Consider the following 26,520-nt stretch of genomic DNA (forward strand, 5'->3'; position numbering starts at 1 on the left):
AAAAAAGTGCCCTCCGCGGTGTGATGAAAAAGTTTCCCCTGCTGCCTTGTGGTTTTGTCATGTGCTCCTATGTGTGTTTTCTCTCATTTCCCCTTGTCTTTCCCGCAGACTCTGATCAAATAATCGAGGAGTTGAGAAGCGATGCGTCTCGTGTTGTTGCTTGGCGGTAGGCAAAGGGACTTGTGTCTTGTTGTTGTGTGTGTGTGTGTGTGTACGCCGTAAGTTGCGTCGCTTCACAGGCCCGAGACAAAACAACCCGATGGATGCGAAGTTTGAGCGTCTTTCGCTCTCTCTTTTCACCTTTTCACCCTCCTGCTGCTCCAGGTATCTTGTAAGAAAAGCCAGACAAGAAAGACAATGTTTGACGGCGAGAGAGAGAGAGAGAGAGGGGAGAGAGAGAACATGAAGCGCATAAATATATTAATAGTGAATGTCATGGGCTGTTGGGGAGTAAGCGGCGGAATACTCGATGAGGATGGAGAGGAGGAACGGGAGCGTGAACGTTTCAAGAGAGGATGCTGCAACACGCTGTAACTCCCGGCAAATTCTTTTTGCTGCATCCCTAATGACTCGAGTGCTTCGTCGTATGCATCGTCAAACAAGTTCTTTTTGTTGCTCCTCGTTTACAACTAAAGTCCCCACTTACGTTCTTCCTGGAACATTGTTGTACATCTCCTTACCGGTTTGATGTTTGTAATAAGGTCGTCAGGTTGTAAAAAGAAAAAGGGAGCCATTCTGAAGAAGAAGAACTTGTGAAATCCATCCCTGAGCTACTTGAAATTTGACCCCCGGTCGTATATCTGCCACGATGGAGATCACAGTTGGTGTGATGTGCTTCACAGAGTTGAGTGACTGACTGACTGACAAGAGCCATTCATAGGTTTTAGAGGTAGGGGGAAGGAGGTTTAACAGGGAACAGGCTGTGCAAATAAAAACCAGCAGGGCTCTCTGGGTCTGTGGGTCATCGTGCTAGATTGACTGAACGACACATTTCTTCTGAATCCACAACAACACTCACATGAACACACACCTTTATTGTCTCTCTAGCTCCGTAACACACACACTTTTATAGACACAAGCAGAACACGAGTGACGTACTCTCCGGTTTGACCTACCTGTCATCATTAAACACACTCAATCCATCCTTCTTCGGCCCTTTTATCAGTACCAGACCTTTCCAGTGTACATGTGTTCTCCTGTGTGTGTGTGTGTGTGTGTGTGTGTGTGTGTGTGGGTGTGTGATGCCATTATTCAGAGTTGACGTCTTAAAAACTTAAATCAAACATCTTATTAGATTATATATAATCCCTTCTTGTTGGCTTTCAGATATTTCTCAGTATGGCCCAGTTTAGGATGATTAATGTACAGAATGGGGGGTTGGTGGTTCGTCTATGGGGGCGGTGTAATGGTGGACATTAGACTGATTAGAGGACAAGAATATATTTTAGCTTCACATACACTAACGTCTGCAACTATTGATTATTTTTGCTATTGATTAACCTCTCAATATTTTTTGATTAACTGATTTATTGTTTAGGCTGTAACTTCCTCGGTTTGATCCCGTCTGGGAACTTCTGCTGGCTGTCATCCCCTCATCTCTCCCGAGGTTTCCTTAATATATCTACTATCTACTCAAAAAGTTAATAAAAATGTCAGAAAATACTGAAAAATCCTATTAAAATTTTTCAAATCCCTGAAGGCAACGTCTTAAAATTGCAACAGTCCAAAATATTCAAAAAATATTCAATTCACAATGATATAAAACTGAGAAACACTGTAACAAAGGAATATGTTGCATATTTCCTTGATGAATGACTTAAATGACTAATCAGTCAAAAAACTGACTGATCAATAAATCATGTTTCAGCACTAAACTAAACACTGTGGTAGGGCTGCAACTGACTATTATTGTCATTGATTAATCTGTCTATTATGTTTTTTGATTAACTGATTAGTCGTTTGGTTTATAAAATGTCAGAAAATAGTGAATTGTTTTGTCCCGACCAACAGTCCATAACTCAAAGATTTAGTTTAATATCACAGAAATCAGAACATGTTCACATTTAAGAGGCTGGAAAGAGAGAATTTGGACTTTTTTTCTTAAGAAAATTATGCTAAATGATTAGAAAGGCAGCAAAACCCTTTCATTTGAGAAGCTGAAACCAGAGAATATTTGATGAATCGATTATCAAAATAGTTGGCAATAAATTTTCTGTCCATCAATTAATCGACTAATCGTTGCACACAGGAAGTCCATCTACACATATGCTTACAATGAAGACATGAAAACACACCTCAGAAACACTAAAATTACATTTTTTTGCACTTTGTAGGGACAGACACTGGTAGTGGGCAATGCACTATACATACATAATACATACAAGTCAAACACACACACACACACACACACACACACACACACAGGGGGATTCCAGTCGGACAGCTGAGTGATGTAAAGTGCCATCCATGACACCGAATGTGGGTCAACAGCCTTTTAAGGTCAGACTGTGCTCTTAGCCTGCACGCTGCTCTTGTGCTTAAAACCCAAATGGCCAAATAGTTCCCCACTTACACCCCGCCCCCCCCCTCCCCCCCTCCCACTGTGACAGACCGAATCCCAAATTCCCAGCGGGAGATAAAGCAGAACACGTCACGCGAGCCCCCCCCCCCCCATGCACCATTACCCGCCACTTCCACTAATGTGCAACATACTGTCAGAGTTAGGCCAGCTGCAGTTAAGCTCTTTAAGAGTACTATTAAGAATGTTGGCAAATTCTTTGATCTGATGAATATTAAATACCTTAAGTGGATTCCGCGGAGACGTTTGTGACATTAATGGCTGCGCTGCTTCTAGCTCTTTTGTGATTTGAGGACGTGGAAAAAAAAAGTAGGCCTACAGGTTGACAAGTCTGCATCCCTGGTCTGTCTTATCCCTCTTCAACAGGGAGGGAGAGTCGTGAAGTGTGGAGCTCTGCTTGAGTCAGCTTCATTATTTAGCTTCTTCTTCTATTTGCTCTACACAAACTGTTCTATTAAGCCAAAATCTAGCTCTTTTAGGACTATAATGCTAACTCTATGCATCACCAATGTTGAGTATAATTGGTAATCAACTGTGATAAAAGGCTATGTGTATCACAAGACTTATTTTTACTTTAACAGAGATAAATTGTATTTTAACTGACCTTTGAATGAAAATGTTCTCTTGTGTCTATTTTTTGGCCTTACTAGGTTCAATACATTCTGTAGTTTTGTAGTCTTTATTTGGCATTTCCTGTGTGTGACATTTAAAGTACAGCCCACAGTGAAGATTTTTTAGATGGAAAGTCAGTCTGGCTCCACATAGGAGAGAGAATGACATCATCACGCTATCAGACATGGTCAATACAGGGCAGAGCTGGCCGTCAGACTGTCCCTGACCACACACATGCACACACACATAAAAATCAAACACATCAATGATTCATTCCTGTTTCAATCCTCTAATCTCCACCTGTGTGTATGTATATGTGTGTGTATGTTTGTGTGTGTGTTTGCTACAGTTTCCACACTAATCACTCCTTGCTTTCTGTTGTTCAGTCTAATACCTCCCAGCGTCCCGTGGGGCTTTTCCCCCTGTTTCTGTTGCATGCGAGCCACATTACTCACGAATGGAGGATTCAGCTAAAATTACAGTCCCGAAAATGGGGAGAAAAAAGAAGAAGAAGAAGAAAGAATCTCCTCTGTGAAAACAAACAGAATCAGTAAGTCAGACATTCTGCCTTTTGTGAGTGTGAAGTGTGGGTTCGTTTGTTTACGGCATCTTCCGTTGTGATGACATCTGTGGTTTCTGCTACCAGACGTACTGTAGACGTATCTACAGTGTAAACAGTTCCTCTGGATTAAGGAAAGTTCTGTGACTCTACATAATCACACGTCAGACTAGTCAAGTTTTCTATGAGACTGTTCAGCCTCTGCTTGATGCTTATGATTCATAATGTTCTCAAATTGAGATTTAGTGGTTAAACGGGCTTACAGACAAAACCAACCTTGGCAATATTTCTCTAAATCAATAAAATTATGAACAGCTTTAATGTGGGAGCCCTTTATGGACTCTGTGGGCCTAAAAACAACAGCTATGCTATAAATTTAATTTCCAACCTCATTAAGGAGCATTTAAAAGTGTCTTATGAGGTGAAGAAGTAAGAGAGAGAACATTTAAAAAGGTAGAAGATGAATTATCACGCAAATTTATGATGAAGCTAAAAATATTTAAAGAAAAAAAACCCAGGTTAAACAGAGGATATTCTTCTCTGATGGTATTATTATGAACGCTGAACACCACTGTAATAATTATTTTGACAACAGTGTAATCTTGGATTACTACGTGTACATTTAGCTCAGATCAAACACTTAATTCATCTTCTGATTAGCACTCAGAGGGTGGCGATATTTAGTGTGAGCACAGTAGGTCGTCTGCTATTAAAATGTTTGGAGTCTCCGGCTTGAATACCCATTACATAAAATCGAGACATAATCCCCTTCATTAATATTAAGACAGTAATAATGCACTTAAGGGGGATTCTGGTATTTTTTTTCTCCTGCTGTTAACAAAAAAATCCTGAAAATTCATTAAAAAATGTGGTTGGTTAATGAATTTGGGAGCGTTGGTTACATGATATCACTTGACTCGACTAATTGAAAATGATATTTTGAATATTTGAGTTGATATTTTGGCTGGAGTGCAGGACTATTACATATATAAATGAACATCCGTTGTGTTCAAGCCCTTGCCAAACTAGTTCACATCTCTCACCGTATACAGAGTTTTTAAATGTGGTGACAATAATTTAATCTTCTACACTTTCCAAATGTTATCAGACCAAATGGAGCAAATTCTGATGGTAAAACAAGTCATTTCGTGGGAGTTGTGTGACGCTAAAAACAATTTATCCACCGTTTTATAGCCGCAACAGTAGCAAGAAAGTAGGCTATGGCGGAGCCTGAGCATGTGTCGACAGTGTTTTTGTAATTACTCTCGCTAGAAGGGGAAGACAAAAGTTCCACACTACAGGTTTAAATATTAAAAATTTGCTTTATAATTCAAGATGTTAATTGAAGGTGTTGAAAACATCACTGTTTATAAAATATTTGTTCATAAGACATGACCCAGTTTGATGAGAACAAGAGTCGGTAGTGGTGGGATTGTTCGGGGGTCTCTAGGCGGCTTTATTCAGTGTTTGCTGTATCAATATGAGAACTAATCCATCTCAACAAAGTGAAGACACCAATAACATGCTTCACAAACCCGTGGCCTTGAAAAAAAAAAAAAAGGGAGGCGTTATATAAATAATGAGTGAATAAATTCATATCCAGGCTGTGAAAGTACTGGAAGATACTTTGAATTTGTTTGCCTTGATTGACTTTGACTGCCTGACTGAATCTATGCTGTTTATTCTTGAGAACGGATTCAAACTCATCTATTTATTTATTTGGGGTTTTTTCAAAATATGTAAGGAACGATTAGGATTTCTCAAGTACAGTAGAACTGAAAGACATTATTTTCATACTCACTGCCTATAAAATATGTAGCAGTTTCAGACCAGAGAATTATCAAATTAATATTTCAGACTATGCTACATGGGGGAAATGGTCAAACTAATATTCCTAACGACCGAAACCCGCTCAGTAATAAATATTGCAACCGCGAGCTAATTGTACTGTATATCATAAGTTTTATTCATAGGTCCTCCACGGACTCTAACCAAATCAAATCCACTTTATTTTCAAAAGTTATTTAAAACAACTCCTTCTTTACAATCTAAAATAACAGTCCCTTAGAGATTCGGGGGAAAAAAAATTAATAGTCCAAACAGTGAGTTTGGTTTTGTGTCCCCGAGCCCCCGGGGCTGCTCTATTTGCTCTACAATAAGTACGCTCAAGTTTTTATACCCGTATAAGAACTGAGGAGACAAACCAGACGAGATGGACAGAATACCAGTAAAAACAACTTATGGAGACATCTGTATTTAAAAAAAAAAAAGGATGATGATTCTGATTTTCCAAAACAGCTATATAGCACTATGAAAATAAAGTCTTTACCCGCCTGCTCTCGTTCCAACCCGGGAACACCCAAATGACCCCTAAAAATCCACTGAGCCGTCCTCTCCCACATCCATAAAGGATTCCCCGGGGCAGAACATATCTTTCCTCTGTAGCTCTTGGCCTTGATCCAGGGATTAGGAGTGGAAGAGGACTGGCCTGTCTCTCCTCATACACAATATAACAAATTCTACCATATAGGAGCAGATGGCGGCTGACAGACCCCTAACTTTAATATAACCTATCTCACGCTCTACACTCATATATAATCGTTTGAATGTGACATATTGATTAAAGGACGGTGTCAGCGATTTTAAATTATTTTAAATGGTTCTCTGGTTGGCAAAACAGCAGGCGCGAGAGGATCCACCTTTTTTTTGCTACCTATCTGCTAACTGAAATACCAAAAGATAAAGAACTGTGTGTGTGTGGATGCGCCTTGAAGATTCCCGTCCTTCCTGACGACAGAAATGTTTGACATTACGGATGTTTAATGGAGGAATTGAACGGTACACTTGCCCGACAATGGCGATTGAAACTGTCAGTGCAAATACGCAAGATGTTCATGTAAGAGGATACGTACGAGTCAAAACAATCAAAATTGCAGCTGCAATGGAGTTAAAAGAAATCCTGAAAACGACAGTTGATGTAACGTGTTGTCATGGTGAAATATAGCTTCCCTGACTGAACGTTCTGGTGTCTTATGTCCAGCCTTCCTTCTGGAATTGTAGTTTTTGTTTTAAAAGAACTGATCTCAAGTTTAAGTACTGTACATGTTAAAGAACAGAAACAGATGTCATGCTGTTTGAGTTTGTCAGCATGGTGAACATCCTGACCTTTATGTAACACAAAAGACTTAGTGTCCTTGTTTCCTTCATAACTGTATCTCACTGTGATTAAATTATCAGTTCATTTATCTGTAGAATGTCACTAAACAGTAGCTGAATGTACATCTGCGGCGCTGAGTTTCAAACACATCATGAAGAATTGGTTTGCTTGCATCATCAGTTAACTTGCAACTCATGATCACTGATGTATCACCATACTTCACATTTACAAGCCCCCCGATCCATAAAGTGAGTTTTGCATCTAGCAACTATACAAACCCACAGACAAGGCTCAACTTTCTACAAAGCAAACTGGGCAACTGGCCCAGGACCTCAAACCCCCAACAGGTTTACTCCATGGAAACTGGGTTGTAGTTATTTCATTAAACCACTAAAGCCCTATATCAATCAATGAAGGTGGGTCCTTACTATAAAAAGGAGCCTTGTGTCAAGGTTTTAAGATCTTTTAAGATTATTTTACTTTTGATTTTTCTGAATTGGTGGGTATTTCTCAAAAAAGTTGTACAAATATTGTTCTAGCACAGGAGTTTTCTGGGTTTCTGGAAAATATAGGAAAGCTGTGTACACGTTTTGGGTTCTTGGAGTTTACAAGGTACCTACACAATAAGCCACCCATAATTGGTGGTAAGTAGGAGGGGTGTCAATAGAGGGCCAATGACAAATTCTTTCCAGGTGCCCCATAATGTGTATATCCAGTCATGCCCACAGAAATATAGCTATAACTTCTTGTTTTCCATTTTTTCCCATATATAATAACTCTCAACAGAATCAAACCTAAAGGTGGAACAGAACGGCGAGTCGTGGCCGTCGTGCGACTAAAGTTGGCTTCAAAAGCAGTTATCTGTGTTGCAGATTAGACACCGAATCCTCCCAAAGACACCTTCTGCTGATGCACTGAGTTTTCTCAGGTGCAAAAGTTCAACTATGCCTGTGTTATGTAGATGTCTTTCACTCGAGGGCCAAATTTAGAGGCAGCTAATCAAAATTCTGTCTGTGTTCTCATCATCGGGCTTCAGAGTGACAATTTCAGGCAGTCGTGATGACCCTCAAGCAGAGATGTTCCCCAAGCTGTAGTAAGACATCCTGTACCGCTCAGTGAGTGGTGAGAAAACACATTCATATTCCGCATAGCAGTGAAAGCCAACATCTCTCGTCTGTGGGTCTATTCGCACATGACGAGCCAAAAAAGTAGAGCAGCTGAGGCGCGGAAAGATGTGACCAAGCTTAATTTTTTTTCTCAGGTCTTAAATGGTTGTTAAGAGGGGAAAAGTCACAGCTGCGAGTTTTTCCAACCCCAGGTTAGTCTGGCAGAAAGAAGCCGATGGCAGAGAACAAGTAAACCACTTTTCCGCGCAGTTTTCCAGCTGAATATTTTTACTTTATGTACTTGGCTTTAAAATTGAATTTGTCAGACTTTGAGCCACACAGAAAAATACAAAACAAATCTCAAGTTTTCGACTGTGTGACTGGAGGGAAAAATTTTTGAAAATAGGAAAAATGTGAAAGATGATTCGGTTGGTTTCAACAAAATTTTGCACAGCAACATCTTAAGAATAGCCGGTGTAGCTCTAAAGGGGAACGGATGCTCCGCTGGAATCAGATTACATCATGAAAATTAACCTTTGCACAAGAGTAACTGTGACATAATAACCTGTTAAATCATTCAGTGAGGTAAACGGCTTGTTGATGTGAAAACAGAGAAAGAGGAACAGATCGAGGAACACTTTAAGGTCAGATGAGTAGGATTACAGAGACATGGGAATCAGGGAGGAACAACAGGAATGTGTGTTGGTAAATGGATTATGGTGGATAATGAGTGAGAAAGGCTTTTTTTTTTTTTTTCATCTGTTGGTCTCATCATACAATGTAGAATAGTGGCACCTACTGTTTGGCCACAAGTTTGTAGAATCAACAAAAGCTTACATCTTTTAAATCTCTCTTCTTCGTGTGTTTTGGAGCTTGTGAAGGGTTTTTCATACTATTGTGTTTGAGAGTCTATTTTAGTCTTTGTATAATATGTATTTGGTGCCAAACTGGGGCTCCTGTCAGGAGTCTAAGAGGCCCCTGAATTGACAGGAATGTTGGATTAGTTGCATGTTTGCCCCCAGATTAAATGAAAGAATAGTGTGCTTTAAATGAACTCATAAGTGCTTAAAAAATGCAGAAAATCCAAACTCTCTGGGACCACACACACACTCTTTATGTTATGTTTCCACTGAGGCTTGATTACCAAACAGACAATTTGTGGTAATCTGATGAATTGCAAATTTGTTTGGTGATATTTACCACTAAAGCACAACATAAACTGAAATGATGAGGCCATTAAAGCCATTGATTGATTTTTTTGGGTCATTTGGAGCCAGTGGAACATGGCCAACATGTGTTGGCAAACAATTGCCTTTAAACATCTAGAAGACTCAAAGCAACAGTAACAATCATTTGGAGTTGTACATCTGGTCGTCTGATGTATGAAAGTCCATGAATGGACGTTAAAAACCTTTTTAACTTGCTAAATATTCCACTGTGTTCTACTAGCTAGCTGCTAACTGTGTCTTCCTGCCACTCGGTGCTGTGCAGGTAGTGTTCAGTGGGTTTATCAGTGCATGTTTTATGAAAACAGCTGCTGCATTTGGAGCCCTTATACTCAACAGCTAGTCATTTAATATATATATATACACACAAACATACAGGTTTCGTTGCAGCAAAGGAGTGCTGGTCGGTTTCAGGGGCTGTGGGCAAAATATAATGAAACTGCCATGTGTAGTCAGGCAAGAGGATACAATACACAATGCACAGAAAAGAGGGAGGAACGGTGGGTCAACATGAGCACACGGCTCATTTTTGCTGCAGGGCCGCTTCACTGGTTAATCCAGCCGTGGTTTTGACCACCATCAACAGGAATCCTAACAGAATCTTACAGCAGGCGGGAGCTTTTGTATTCACAGTGTGAAGCTGCATACCTGCCACCTCCTCTCTATCTGTGGCTCACACACACACCTTTGACTTGTCACTCTCACTCTTCCACATTTCCAGCAAATACTCATGTGCACATGAACAAAAGCACCTGCATCTAAACATAGCGGAGAACGGCACCGACACCAGCACAGACACACTCTATTAAACAATGTGAGCACACAGCATACATGAAGTCAAGTGTAAATGCATGCACACAGGCATATATACACACACACACACACCTTATCAGCCTGTGAAAAGCTGCAAGGCGACTGCTGTCTGTTTGTTTGTCTGCTTCGCTGTTTCTGGTGTGTTTGTGATACAACACGACCGCGTTCGCTCCCTCTGAGGCCCCTTATTCCCCCGGTGGAGATGAAATGTAATGGAGCCGATTCAATAAGAGCGCTGCCTCCTCGGGAAAGGCGGAGAATCAAATCACACCAAATCCCTCAGAGCCTTCCCAGCATTCACTGCTGCCTTCTAAGTTGGGAGGGGAATAAAACAATGGTGGCTAATTCACTTGGCTCCGTGCGCACTTACACTCGTACAACAGGGATGGAGTGTGATACGGCGATTGTTGAGAGCTAATAAAGCTTCTGCAATATGTTTTTTAATGAATTCGGCTTGTTAATTTACAGTAAACGCCAAAGAAAGGTGTTACTGAGCTGGCCAGACATCACTGGATGTTTTCTTTTCATACTTCATAATTTACGGTTCAAAGGCTATTTAGGAAAAATAACATGATGACAAATGTTACCAGATGCCAACCTACACTCTAGGATGGCAGTGTGAAATATTTTGTTAGCTGTAATAGTAGAAAAACATTCGGGGAGATAAAAACACTGAGCTTTGGACAATATTTTGCTTGGCATGTTGAGAAGGGAGAAAAGAGAGAGCAGCACTGTCCCAGCAGCAAGGTTATGCAATTTGGTTGAGAGCCAAAAAAAGAAAAACTTAAAAAAGGAGAAATGTTCCCAACCCGATACTACACCGTACCACCTACACAATAAAACCACGGTGTCACACAACTAAAAAACATTATGTGCTACCGGATAAACACGTACGACTTTTCAATTTACTGTCTTGTTCGATATGTAGCTCCGAACGTAAATAGGAAACATCTAAGAAACACATCTAATCCTCAAAGCAAATGTTACAAAGCGGACTCTCGGAAAAAAAAAAGCTAAATGTTGTTTCAGGCTCGTTGCAGCGGACCGCTCGAGCCTACGAGCCCTCACCAGTCATGCTCCTTACAGCAAAGGAAACGGGCAGACTGTTCCCAAAGGCTTCTGAAGCTCCTGCTCGCCTCTTTTAGTTGTTTTTGTTTTTAAACCTCTACAGTTAAATTGAAATTTTTTGACAGCGTTATGTTTGAAGGAAAAAAGAGGCAATTAAAAATGAATTCCACTGGATATTTATACAGCTGCATGTTGTCTTTTTTTTTTTTTTTTCCTCCTCTTTCCCCCTCGGACTTGCCGAGGCGCTGCGGTGCTAAGAAAGGCAATTGTACGTTTTACAGCCCCCGGGAGGGATTGAGAGAGACTTCTACTGGGGCGAGTGTGATTCTGGTATTCTCGTTTGGACGTTGGAGAAAAATTTTTTTAGTCCGGTTGTTCAGTGGGTTGTGTGAGGAAGTGACAGTGCTAGGGTTAGGAACTGAATTTCCTCCTGGCCGGCACGATGTTTGGATAACATGCTTCAGGAAGATCATCATTATCAGCAGCAGTGGTGGTTGCAGTGGCAGCAGTAAAAGCAGAAAGGTTGTGTATTTTTTTGAGGCACTTAATTCTCATTTCTTATTATTTTTAAGAGAGACTGAAGATATAAATCAGTTGTGATGCATACCATGTTTTGGACATGCACAGTAAATGCTTGAAATGGGCCTCATACTGACTATTGTGATGCATTATAATCCTGTCTCAGCCAAACTCTGTACACCATTTACAAAGTGCTATAAAATGCAACCGCAAGGCTTTTAAATGCATGCAGGAAATATGAAAGCATCACTCCCGATTTTAGCCGCACTCCAGTAGCTCCCCACTTACACGTTCGATTGATTTCAGGATTTTATTGTTAAAGCTATAAAGCCATTTGCGGTTTCGCATTGTTCCCATATTAAGATTGGTTACCAGGGGTGACTGCCCCCTTTAGCGGATCTCCGCTAAAATCTGAAATAATGTTTGAACAACGTTTGTCTGAACATGAATTTGTATCATCTTTGACCCCGTCTGATTCTGAGTCATGATCTTGTGACAATCACATCATTGCAGCAGCAACAAAAGGACTGTACAAACACTAATATACCACGCTGACATTTAAGAAAAAGCCACATCATGCTGGATTTAGGGCATAAAATGGGCATAAAATATTGAAAATGTTCAGAAATCAATCCGCTTCTCTTCAACGAACCGAAACAATAACCCACCACAGATTCAGCTATTTAAATATTTCCTGATTTGAACAGTGAGAAAGTCAAATCCAGCACACAGCGACGTTATAAGCTGACTCAATTGTAATCTAAAACTGTTGATATTTTACTTATCATGGTATACCTTCCATTTTAAAAAGAGAAGTGTTAGTGTAGCAGAAAAAAAAAAAAACATTTGCCATGTTATTGCTTTGATCAAAATCTCCACAATGCTTAAGCTCTGATATCAGTCCGCGCTGCCATTCGAATCCCATAATAACAAACACTCCCACCGTTGTGTGAGCCTCCCTCGCTCCTACGCTTGACATGGCAGAGTCTAATTCACTTCCTGTTCAGTAGGGGGGTCGGGGGGGGGGGCAGACAGGAAACAGGAAACTCTGGTTCTCTCAGGAGGTATATTTTTCTTACGATTGGGAATCTGGGAACGAAACACAATATCTTTAAGGAGTTTGTGTTTCTGGCATCTACGCTGCTGTAATCAAAACCCCCCCTGAAAAGAGCGAAGTGTGAAGCAGCCTGATTAGCTGTGAGGACATACAGTAAGAACTACAGTCATGTATAACGGCTGAAATCATGTAAGGAACATTATTTCTTCAAGCATAAAGCATTTGAACACGTTTTGTGCTCTTAAGTTCACAAGCCCATCAAATTTAAATGAGACCTGCTGCTGATTTGACTTGATAAGTCCAGTTTTATTCCACCTTCATCTCTCTGTGATGAAACAAAATGAAATAAAATAGAAGAATTATGTCTTTGAAAGCTAGAGGAGAAGTTAACCAGAGGCTTGGATGCAAAGTTTTCTTGCCAAACTAATTAAGTTGTATAGTTGTGGTTATCCATTTAAGGGCTTATTTTACTGTGGATTCATGTATTTGTTATTATCAGACTTACTGATTTATCATTTAATCTATAAATGAAAAAAAAAAGGCAAAAATGTCCGTTACAGGCTCCCATAACCCAAGATGACATCTTCAAATTGCTTGTATTGTCCAACCAAAAGGTTCAAAACTTGCCAAATATTCCATTTACTAGGATATTTAACAGAAACAAGTTCCTTTATGAATGATTTTAACACTTAAACTCACTACCTTAACTTGTTGTTAATGCTAATGTTGTTGTGGCCTTAAGGGGGGGATGGCCCCCATGTTCACCCCCAAGATAAAATATAATAATATAATAAATTCGCTGTGGGGGAAGTACATATTGCTTTGGTAGTCAATGAGTGAAAAGGTTGTAAACTTTAATAAGACTATGATTAGAGCCTAAATCAAAAGTGAATTCCCTCATCTAATTAAATAGGATATATAGTATATTATCTTCTGCTGTGCATCTGCATACCATCACGCAGCACTACAGCAGGGACTTGAAAGAAAAAGGAAAAAAAAACAGCGACAACGGCAGCGCGATGAATTATGAATCAATACGAGCTACAGCGTTCTTGAAGTACACACAGGCTGCTGGGGCCATCTGGGGATACACGAAAAGCACGACTAAGACAAACTCATTCATTCAGCTCCAGCTGTACTCGCCTGCACTGCCTATGTTTCTGTTATGCTGCAGACTCTCCTCGAATAGCTTCCAGTTTCCCCCCAAAATCCATCTTAAGGCCACGAATCTCTCCATTCATTGATCGGAGGAGGATAGAGGAGAAGCAGCAGCTCGGCACAGTCACACACTGCGGTGCTGCTGCTGTTGCTGCTGCTGCTGCTGCTGCTGCTGACAAGATGCAAGCTTTAAGAACATTCTGGGGGTTTTCAATTGGCCAGCTGTCACTGCAGTGGCCTTTGCTTTGGGTTATAAGTTTCATAACTCCACTTTGCTGCTGTGTATGAATACAAAGCAGAGGCACAGAGGAAGAGGATCTTCACGCCAGGTCTGGGTTGATTATTTTAAACTGAGTGACGGCTGTCGATCATGGACGCAGAAGGTCTGAGCTGACGGTAGCTCGAGAAGAATATTTCATGTTAATGGGGGGGAAATGGGAGAAATGCAACTAAAAGGTGGCAACAAGGTGAAAACAACAAGAGCAAGAAAGAAATAAAAGAGAGGTAGAAAGGTCAAGGGAGACAGAAAGAGAGACGGATATTCAAAGGTTTCCATTCAGTCTCTCCCTCCCCTGAGTAATCCCCCCCCCCCCCCCCCCACCCCACCCTCACGAGAACAGCACATTGTGTCTAGCAGTCGGCGAGCTGACATTTACCGCCTGCCTTCTGTTGCTATGATTATTTTCTCCTCCAGGTGTGATAGCCAGCCAGTGTCCGGGCAATAATGCTGCCTCAGAGTTACGAGAGTTGGGAATGTGAAGGCAGAATCAGGCCTGGACAGACCTTTTACTGAAATACCATGACCGGGTTGGGCTTTGGGATTGGAGGTAAAAAAGGGTCGCTGAACCACGAATGGCAGCCTGTCACCCGGCCTGAACGGAAATGGCACCCGAAGGAGATTGGAATCAAGGGGAAAAGTCCCACAACATAAAACGCAACATAACAAAATTAAAACAAAACAAGAAACCCGGCCTTACCTATCTGCAGACGGAGGCCGGTCATTGCGGGCCTTGCTGACTTGGGTGTAGAGGGAATCGGAGTGCTGGTGCTGGTGGTGCGGATGGAGGTGCGGGTAATCGTCGCGGGGGCTGTGGGGCCGGCTGTGTCCGCTGTCCACGGAGCTGTTCAGGGGGTTGATGCCGGCGTACGGGTGCTCGTCTTCGGACGCCTTCTCCGGCGAGCGGCTTATGTCCAGGATCTCGGCATAGTCCCGTTCCCTGGCTTGGCGCTCCCTCAGCTCCCTGGTCTTGGCCTGGATCCTGATGGTGAAGATGATGAAGGACATGTTGATACTTCAAATCAAACTGTGCTGGAACTAATTTTTATTTCAAGTCACGAGTGTGGTTCTGTGTAGTTAAAACTCTATGTAGTTTTGGAAGTGGTTCTGCATTCTTTAGGCTAGTTTTAATGTTGTTATGTTGGATATCGTCTCGACAAATTCATCCATGTGTTACTGTTGTATTTATATGTCAAAAACTGCAAAAACGCCCTTTTCCTTATTCTGTTACTTTTGACAAATATGTCATTAACATTATTTTATCTTGCAAACCAAACCAAAACAACTGTCCAGGAAATGAATTACATATTTATAGTACATTAACTTTTGGACGACACTCCTAACCATATCGACCGACCATAAAACGGGTCATAGAAGAACAGGGTTGTATTTTTAACAAATATTTCTAGGGCAGAAATAGTCTTGTTTGTTAAAATTCAGTCTCACTTACTGGAGACAAAGAACCAAAGTGACATTCGAGAGGTTCTCTAACTGAGGATGTAGGTGATATGAATGCATTCAGTTACAATCTACAGATAGGTAAAATACTTACCACTCAAGTCCAGACTACAGGCTGTGGGCTGTAGAGTTGGGTGTTACAACAAGATATATTGTGAGATATGTTGATATGTTGTCGTCTATTATCTCTATCTGTTGGCATTGGGCCACTAAGGCGCTATTGTAAGGTATTTAATTCACTGGAGAATCATAAACAGACATTCCCACAACTGTTTTATCAACAATATAATCATACATACTATATTATAATACAGTAAACATGTTTCTGCCATAATATAAAAAGACTGAGTGACTTAGTTTATATCTAAATCACCTTCCTAAAGAAGGCGGTTTGCTGACCTTCCAAAACTGCAAATGCACCATGTTAGTTAGTGAACATGAGCACTGAAAAAACTGTAAATTAGCTGATATGTCTAGCTGTCTTTGGCCACTGACCATGTCAAACAATTACTTGTAAAGTCACACTATAAGAAACAGTTTTGCACAGAACACTGCTCATTAACTAACTCACCAAATCACTATACAGCACATAAAACTGTGACATAAACCGCACACAGTCATGATACAGGCAGAACAAAAGACATATTTAGAGCCGTGCCAGATATGAATGGCAGTGAAATTCTTTATGAATCATAGTTAAAATCACTCTGTGGGAAACAGACCGCCGCCGTACTAGTTTCCACTTTGTCAGGTAAAACCTTTATGTTGCTAAAGCCTTGAATTGACGCTGTAAATCTCAGGTGTCACGTTAACAAAACACCAGACGTGCCACTTGCAACATCTGCAAGTGATTGTTTATTGTACCTTTTGAACTTTCCATTACAGACCAGAGAGAGGATATGTGTAGTCTATTATTTATGCTTTTTCTCCTACTGAAAAAATAACATAAACAATGAATAATAGGTTCTCGCCCCCACAGCTCTTTGTATTCACGGAGTGGCGCTAATGTATAGCTACTGTCCTTTTCTCTTTCTATCTCTGTCGAACACACACACACACACACACCTCTGACACCTCTCTGTCTCACACACAGAACAACTCAAACACAGAGAAATCACATATTCGCTCGTTCTCTTTAGGCCATTATCTTGTGAATAACTGGCAACACCATTTTCTACAGCAGGGGGACTACCTATCGCGCTGCCCCGTAATTACAGCCTTGCCAAATTATCAGAGCTTTACAACTAGCAATTATCATACCGCTCTCTTTTCTCCAGGCCCCTTTTTAATGGCAGTGGGAAAGCGAATGGGACAGGCGCAGTGGTGACAAGGTAGGGGGTGCGACTTCACTGAACACTCGGCGGGTTAAAATCTGAAACGCTTCCTCCAGAAAATTTGCATGCTGTGCATAATGAAACAATAAATCTCATAAGGAGGGCTTCCCCATAGGAGGGCACACATTGTGGATTTTTTAAAAAAAAAGGGGCGGATATGGGTGGAAATACTACTAAAAACGGGGCTGGTAATGCATTTGATGGCTTTTAAAAGCTCCCTACTGAATTTGGACAGGGGTAACAATCTTTTTAGCAAAAACGTATTCCAACAACTTACTCCGTTGTCAGATGAAAGCTTGTGGACTTGCATGCTGTGTATGCACTATTTGTAGAATCAGCAATTATCTAATAGCGCAGAAGGAAGCAAGGCCCTTGAGGGATCTATCTTTAAACCCAGAGGAAAAACAGTGTTTTCCATCACAGAAAGCAGCAGCAGCAGCAGCAGCAGCAGCAGCAGCAGAAGTGGGAGCAGCTACTGATTGTATACACAAGCGCTGTGGCTGATAAGATAAGGCCAGACATACCAATCCAGCGCCTGGCCTTCTCCGTGCGCCCCCCCCCCCGCCCCACCCTTCCATAACGAGGCACTGGACAGGTCAATGGGGCCAGTTTCTGAGTGAGGAAGGATGCAGCTTTGAACCAGTCGAGGTGTGTGAGAAAGGACACAATCTCATTTCTTAAAAGCTGAATAATTGAAAAAGGGCAAAAGACTGCGACCTCCATTTGTGAGTGGAAACAGGTCTGCAAGAGAGAGTAAGTGCTCCGAGTACAGAGAGAGCTTTTGGCTTTTTAGAGAGATGTGACTAATGATTATTCTCATTCATTTATCTGTTATTTTATTGCTTAATTGAATTGTTTAGTCTATAAAAATGTTAAAAATGACCATCAAAATTTCCCACAGCCGTAATGTAATATCTTCAGATGACTCAACCAACAAGTTTTTCAATTTATAATGGTATAAAATAGAGAAAAGCAGCAATTTTTGCTTGATAAATGTCAATCGATTAACAAAAATTTTCAGTTGATTGACTAATCGATCAATCAGCTAATTTATTCTGCACTCATAGAGCTTTTAATACTACCTGTAATCCAAAATGATAACATTGTTAATCATAAATATCAAAACCAATAGAGAAATTGGGATAAATCAATATTAAAGGAATACTCCAATAAATAATTCAATAAGTAGGCCATTCCCAAACTATTCCTACAGTGTACTCCACTTCTCTGCTGCCCTAAACAGATATTATCCAAACCAAAATATCAACTAATAAACACCTTTTCATTCATCATTAGCACGGTTAGCCGTCACAACATTTGTCATTCACATCAGCAGACACAGTTGCCTGCAACAAAAGCAAACAGCCGACTGTGATAGTGATGATTGAAAGCTGTCATATTAGAGGGGAAAACAACATTATGAGTGGAAGTAAATGAACTTTTCAGAGCTTCCCTTAAAGCCTGCAGGGAGTGAGTGTTCAGCGGACTGTTCCTTTTAGCCTCTATCTACGTCAACTTGACAAGCACTTAAGGGAAACGTTGCTAAAAATGTTTCACAAATACAATTACGTTGATTGAAATGAGACAGGAAGGAAAACCACACTTGGCCTAATCATTACCCTCGCAGTCCCAAAATATTTGGGTAAGGACTAGCCTTGATGAGAGATGGAAACACTCTCAGCATGAAGGGTAAATGATAAAAAAAAAAAAAGCAATGAGAGAGGTACGAAACGAGTCAGAGGTTGAACAAAAAGAGTGCATAGCAGAACAAGAAGGGGGAGGGCAGCAGATAAAGGGGTATAGAAATAGCAGGATGGGACATTATGGCTGAAGAAATGTGTTTGACGAGTGACCTTTCTACCACATCAAGCCAGAACAATGGTCCATTATGTACCATTGTGCTCGCTGTGTAATAAACCTTCATCTTAGCGGTAATGCTGACATAAGTGATAGATCACGATGAAAGGTAGGAAATACATGAAGGGAGAAGGTCCAGCAGGATAAGATCGCTGTTTAAACATTCCTTTTGGATTGATAACATGGATATCTAGAAATGTTTTATGATATGGCGACATGTAGCTTTAGCCAGTTTTGAAGAACTTCTGTTGTATAAGATTGAACTTGTAACCTTTTGGCCATATGACCACTGCCTCGTTAGACATAGACTACGTCATAGACTAACTGACAAAGTCTCTAATGTACAAATTGCTCTGCCAAAACAGAAAAAAGGGGTGGAACAGATTGTAGTTAATCCATGATCCGGATCTCCCTGTGTTCATGTGTTCATGTTTGTAAGTTAACAAGTTTTGATGATGTGAACAAAGGCTGTTGTTTCATTCACTACCATGTTTAAAAGAAGAAGGTATCATGCTTCATATAGTAATTTAATTTAACAATTGAGCTTTGAATATTTTATATATTTTAAGATTTTATTTAAACATTGGACATCTTTGAATGTTGTTTTCATTTAAGACCATGGGCTTTAAGTGTTTTACAGAATATATGGAAAGCAAAGTTTATTTGTCTCCCCCTTTTTTTATGATCCGAACCGTGAGTTTTGTGATCCGTTGCACCCCTAAAAGCAAGGTTGTCAAGCAGAAATGTTTAGTTCTTGTAGTGTCTACTATGTTTCATTATACAAAGAAAAACTACAGTATGTTTTTCCTTTTTTCATACCGGAAAGGGTTCTAGTTCTTGTAACTAGAGGAAAATCATCAGTAATGTCTCTCACTGAATGGTTTAAACCTATATTTTCAGTAATCCGTCAACCTGAAATTCATCAGTATTGGCCATTGCTTCAATTTTGGTAATGTAGCAAAACTTCATTTTATTTATACAGTCAAAAAAACAGCACTGGTGCACCCCTTAGTGCTTGAATTGGTGTGAATGTTTCTAATTAATGCCAAACCCTGTCTGAATCAGGCCAAAAACACCTGATAATATACATTACAGCTGACGTTAAGTAACTATTTTCATATGTATGTGGCTTCTTATCTGGTCTACAAATGACCACACATTTTCCCAGGCAAACATCAGTGTACCATCTGAACTATCTATCTAGATTTGTTTGCCTGGCTTTGGGTTGGAGTCCTCTGGGACTTGAGACTTAAACCTGTGAGGAAATCCATCCATCTAGTCAATCACAGCTGGATTAATCGTAGCCTCTGGCAGCGGCCAATCGATAGGCGCTCTGCAGCGAGGTGCCGAGGCTCCCGGCTCATCCTCGGTTTGGTTGAAACACAGCCTAACTGGATCGTTGCTTAACACCGAAGCATCCACAGTCCTCCAAATCTTCAGTGGGATCTTTCCGTCGTTATCAATGTTTCTCAGCTAATGGTTAAGTAACAAACAAGGAGTGTACCTGTGCTTTTCAGGTGCTTAGGGATGGGGGGGTTGGCTTGGTCGGACTGGAGTCAAACACTCAATGCTGCACAAAATAATGAATGTATTGAGTTAAGAGCTACTGTTAGACGATCCCAGGACAGTACCTGTTCTGCGGATGTACGGAGCACTTAACTCCATTTGGCTTGATACGCATCTCTCGGCTCTTTTTTTGCCCAGAGCACTCTGCAGAGCAAAACCATTACACTTTTACAGAGAAATGTACAAATAGATGTAAAAAGTAATTGACCCACCCACTGCTCAGCGTTTGCAGAGGCCCTGGCCCGAGTATGAAATATGGAAAAACAGGTGGAAATATTGCCTCTACATCCACCACTACTAGTATCTGTATCTGTTACAAATAGTATTAAACAACATGTAGTGGTTTCAGAAAGCATTCAATCCATTTTTTTTTTTACATTTTGTAGTGCTTTTATTGTCAATAAATAATCCTACATTCCCTATAACGACAAAGAAAATGTAATGTACCACAAACGATTAAACGAAATCTAGCGAAGTTGTGCCTTCTGAAGACACTGTAAATCTGCAAAATGTGTTGTATGAACGAAGAAAAGGGTGAATGTTATCTCTGACACCTGTGTGCCAGTAATGTTTGAAATAATGAAAAGCACTCCTGAATGGGTTTCAGTGGTCCATCACGATAATAAAAGCAAGGGACTTCAACCTTTAAGGACATGAAATGAGATTGGATTAACATATAAAAAGGGACCATACAGGACATTTAAAGATATCCAGTGTAACCACCACATCTTCTGACATGGCATTTGCGATAACCTTAAGCCAATTAAAAAATAAAGACTTGGCTATTATCATATTATTGGACTATCTGCTCCGTGGGCTTAAAGAAAGAATTACAAACCAAATTTTCATAACGAGCAATTGTGACAAGTAATGACTGCTGCCCCTACACCAAGAGCACGGGAATTAATTAGCTGGCAGGGCTGTAACGGCCTTGGCATTTATAAACCGCCGCCCCAAAAAACTGGCACAGTGCCCATCTGACATTTAGTTTGGTTAAGAGAGAGAATTGCAGTGAGAAAGAGACTCGATGTCTAGGGGCTCTTTGGTTTTGGGAATCCATCCGGTAACAGTAAAAGACTCAGAAATGACGGGTTCTCTAAACATCTACTTCTTTTTTTGAACAATTTTATAGCTTTTTTAACCATTAAACAAAAAGTTTATTTACAAAGTACATGTCAATTTCCGTGTCCACATAGTTATGAATACTTTTGGTCTGGGGCTGTTTTCATGGTTTGGGATAGGCCCCTTATTTCCATTTAAGGGAATTCTTTAAATGTGGCATTAGCTTGGGGAACTCCCTTGTTTCTTTTAACCTGACTTTGAACGGACGCATAAAATGAGGTCCGTGAAGAAATGTTCTGTTTAAGTTTGACGTAGAAAAGCCTGACTGGCCTGCACAGAGTCCTAACCTTGACTCCATCAAATACCTTCGGGATGAACTGTAACGCTGACTCCAAGCCAGGCCTCATCTCCTAAAATTACTGGCTGACCTCTCTAATGCTCTTGTAGCTGAATGGGAGCAAATTCCTACAGCCAGGTTCTAAACTCTTGTAAAAAGCGTTCCCATGAGATCAGAGGCGGTTCTAGCTGCTGATTAATGCCCATAGTTTTGGAATGACATGTTCAAAAATCACAAAGTGGTTGAAAGGTTCGACTGTCCACATACTTTTGGCCATATAGTGTACATTAACTGATATTGGAAAAAACAAACACTAGATGTGTTTATCAAAGCAGGGAGCAGTAATATAGAACCTACAGGCCACAACCAAAATTAATTTTGCACTTCACTAGCTTTACCATTTTAACCTCAATGAGCAGATAGACGGAGGGATGAAAAAGCCAAAGGAGGGGAGCAAACGTAGAAGCTTTAATTTGGATTTACACTTGTGTAGCTATGATCAAGACTACTAAATGTTTTTGTTTTTTCCAGCTTAAAAAAGCACTGTGAGCGATCCCCAGGAGAGATAACAGGAGTATTTGGTTTACTTTGATTCATACAGCTCAGTGGAGCTGCAAGGTTATGACAAATCTTCCCTTTTTGATATTGGATCCTAGCGTGGCAGACCAGAGACAAAAGACCTTTACTACTACAGCAGCACTGAGCAGAAACACAAGATTTAATAGTTACATCATGAAGACCTCACCTCTCCTGCTCCATCCTCATCTTCATCGTCTCTTCCTCTGAAACCTGCGTCTCCTCTGGCCTCCACTTGCTGGAACCTTTACGATCCATTTTTTCACCCGGCCGCTCGTCCTTACGGTGCTTCCCAAACCTGGAACACACAAAAAATAACAGACAAGTGTAGTGTTTTAGTTTTTTTCTTGTTTGTAGTTGTTCAACCCATTTCTTATTCTTCATGAGTCACTGGTGTAGTTGTGAAAATTACATGAGCGGATCAATTGTATCTCAGGTTGTAGAAATGGGTCAAAGCAGATGGAAAAACTCAGAGGTCACGGAACAATTTCAAGGAAAACTTTAAGACATTTAGAAACTAAGACATTCATTTACAGACAGCAGATAGACTGATTGACAAAAAAGTGACATTTCTTCAAACCGCTGCCTCCCTCAACTTTGACAGTGACTAAAAGTTCACCGCTCAGACTGAAAATGTTGTCTGTGTTCACAATAAACACCCAAGCAGGTATGACTTAACAGTCTATCAAGCTCTAAAAACGAACCATTTGAAATGTATTTCTTACAAGTTCAAACCCAATTCGGCTCGTTTAAAGCTCGGGGAGTCGTAAATGAAGAGGGCGTAGTCGCAGCCCATCACTGTAATTATATTCATAGGGAGGGAGTGACGCTTAACGAAATAGGAGCCATTGCAGAGATATTTCAGCTTGATTGACTCAGTATAAAGCTGCAGCCAGTTGAAGAAATGACTTTGGCACCGCGCTCGCTTCCACAATGAACCTCCGTGATTATTCACAGGGAAATTGGTCCGCAGAGAATATCTATGACTTCTAAAGAGACAACGCTGAGAGAAACCAAAGAGGTGTGTGTGTGTGTGTGTGTGTGTGTGTGTGTTTTAATGAAAGAGACAGAACACCAGTGAACAAGAGAGGAAAAAAAAAAAAATCACAAGAAACTCAATGAATGAAACATTAAGACTGAAAACTAAGCTACGGTGAAGAATACAAAGAAATCCTCAAGAGGTGTGTGTGTGTGTGTGTGTGTGTGTGTGTGTGTGTGTAAAGAGATGGAGTAAGGTAAAAAAAATAAAATAAAATAAAATAAAATAGAGAGATAAAAAGAAAATGAAGGCAAGAGAAAAGTCACAGGATCAAAAGCAAAGCAAAGAAAAAACCCCAAAAGTGGGATATGAGTGTGTTTAAGAATTAAAGAGAAAGAGTGTAAATTGACTGAAAAGGAGGAGAAGAAGACACACTGAGAAATGAGTTTGTGAATGTGTGTGTGTGTGTGTGTGTGTGTGTGTACATGGAAAGCATTAGAATTTAAAGCAGGGAAATACAGCAGATCAATGAAAGAAACAACAGGAAGAAAGAACAAAACAAAAGCGAGTGAATCTGTAGAGAAAAAAAAACCCAGTGGTGTGAGCGTGTAGGAGTCTGTGAGACACTGAGAAACTAAACAGGAAAAAGAAAATAACACTGAATGGAAAAAAAAAGAGGTGAGGGAAAGAGTGAATGAATGAGAGAAAACAATAAAGAGACTAAAAAAATTAAATGAGTCTAAAAAGGTTTGCGCAATTCTGTGCGTAGACAAAACAGAAATCATGGAAAAGGAATGTAACGGGATGAAAACAGTGAACAAATTAAAGGTGAAGAGATGATTCGTCTGTGTGTGTGTGTGTGTGTGTGTGTGTGAGAATGACACAAATATGACACTGTATTAACAAGAGAGAGAGAGAAAAAGCAAGAAAACAAGAAAGACCACACAAGTAACAAGAGTTCCCACAGTATAACCTTAATGTTCCGAGACTTTTCCCACAACTATCATAAACGATTTTGGATTTCTTCCATGACCTGGAAACTGTTCCTTCCTAGTTTGTGCTCTGGTTTATCATCTGGGAAAATTTCGAAAAAGCAGAATCCAGTTAAGCTTTCACGACAGTCGGACCCGCTGTGGAGAAAACTGTAGACGGTCTTCACCTAGCTCATGAATGAGGTGGAAGATATAGTGCACTGTGTATACGGACAGATCCGCTGTGAGTCATTCAGGACAGACAGAATCCACAGAATAAAGCAGTAAAATCAGTTATATGCCCTCTGTGAGTCTGGATTTAATCTGTAAGTGTTGAGATATTCCTGACTTCAAATTCTTTAGTTTTGCAGCGTTCTGATGAACTAGTGGACTGAAGCCCAAAAGCTCCAGCAGAACACGTCCTGCATCACTTTCTCATCAGTAGGTAACCAACAGTCAGTATACGCAGCGCACAGATGCTGCCCAGAGGTTTAGCATCTGGTCTTTTTGTTGAACACCATGTGTGGCTCTCAAAACAATATGATCGATTAGATAGCTACTGCTGAATCTGTTTTTTTTCCCATAATCGCATGTGCTAGTGATTTGTCAGACTGGGTGAAGTTTATTCACTAACGAAATGACTAGTTCAATAAATAAACCTTGTCATTTTAAGTAATAGCTTAAAAACAGCCTTTAAAGAAGAATTCTTCAAGAAAATACACTCTGCTTTATGACCATGTGATCGCAACGCCCTCGGTTCGAGTCTGGTTGGGGACTTTTGTTGAATGTTGTCCCCCCTTCTCTCCCTCTTTACTTATTTCCTGTCACCTCTCTACAGTCTGGCAAAAAAATGCCCTAAAATATTTAAAATAATCCATCAAAACTAAATTATCCTGCACAAAATATTACCCTGACACTCAGGAGGAAAATAAAAAAAAGTCCCATGGTATTAAAAAGGAAATATTATAGTAATAATAGTATATTTGGTCACCATTGCGTTCCACATATAATGTCAAGTTGAAATGGCATGTGGTTTTGATTAAAATTCATGCTTATATTAAATAAATCTACGGTGGCCCGCGGGAGATTGCAATATGCAATGGCAAAGGCGCAATATCTCTCCTAAGTACACATAAAATTGTTCTCTTTAAAATTAAAAATGGCTGCTAGTTTCTATCAGAAAAAAAACTTCTCATAGTAAGACTTGTGTAATAGTGTTAATTACCACTCATCTTCTTCTGATATCCCTGGAATGCCATGACAAGCGGAAACATTCAAAAGACGACAGATGCTGATGCTGTGGAGTGTAAACAACAAACTGAAGAAAACCTAGAGATGTGAATGAGGAAGAGAAACTGCAGTTGGAGGGGAGGGGGGGAGAGGAGGGGGGGACCTGGAGAGTAGGGTCCATTACCTGATTAATTCAACTACGGCCGTTTGAAATGCTCAGAATGACGGTATGCTGTTAATGCTAAGAGCAGGAGCAATCTATCACGGTGAGCGGCGGTTGACACTTTCTCTCTCCACACCACTAACTTTCATTAACAGACTCTTAAAAAAAAAAACACAGCCGAACTCTCCTTGTCACACACACACACACACATACAAACACACACACCGAGATTTATGACTGGACAGGAAAACTTTGAAGAGGAGACAGAGTATTAACCATGACACCGGGGCATTTAATGATCTTATATTCCAGGCACAGTTAGGCCCTACTCGTCTTGTGAGCCCGACGCCATCGATAAAATGGCTCTGACGGGTTTCCGTGGTTAGAAAAGACAACTTCAAAATGTCAGGGATTCAAATGATTCAATACAGCAGACCACCCATGTGTCACCGCTAATCCTTTTAACTGCACAAAAAGTGACAAGAAGTCTCTGTGTGTGTTAGTTGTGTGTGTGTGTGTATATATTGTGGTGGCATATTGGATATGCAACACCACTGAAATGTCAATAAAGCTGAGATGTCAAGTAGCAAATTTAGGATAAAGTGAAGACTGAATGCCACTACAATATGCTCACAGCACGACTGCATCCTTGAAAATGTCAAGGATGTCTGTGATAATCCAGAAATTTTGGTCTTAATTCCCTCCTCAGTTTGATAGATGTGACACTTAGCATTGCTAAATCATTGCTGGGGGAAAGTTACTAACTTAGTTTGCCATCTTGTCAAGACATGTTATTGAATAAAACGATGGCATTTCTGTATTATTCTGCAATCGGCTCACCTTCCTATGTAACAAAA

The 26,520-nt window shown here is 40.4% G+C and overlaps 1 protein-coding gene across 9 annotated transcripts in view; it reads right to left on the bottom strand.

The window, feature by feature from the left end:
• LOC137194605 (partitioning defective 3 homolog) overlaps positions 1-26,520 on the bottom strand; it is a 252,364-nt gene that overhangs the window by 41,553 nt on the left and 184,291 nt on the right. For all 9 annotated transcript variants that reach the window (XM_067606669.1, XM_067606668.1, XM_067606664.1 and 6 more), the window contains 2 exons: positions 22,490-22,618; positions 14,831-15,112 (listed from right to left, as the gene is read on the bottom strand). In XM_067606669.1, coding sequence (XP_067462770.1) covers positions 14,831-15,112; positions 22,490-22,618 — 411 coding nt within the window. The remainder of the gene's footprint in view (positions 1-14,830; positions 15,113-22,489; positions 22,619-26,520) is intronic.

This window comes from Thunnus thynnus, chromosome 12 (genome assembly GCF_963924715.1).
Source record: "Thunnus thynnus chromosome 12, fThuThy2.1, whole genome shotgun sequence".
Taxonomy (NCBI): Eukaryota; Metazoa; Chordata; class Actinopteri; order Scombriformes; family Scombridae; genus Thunnus; species Thunnus thynnus.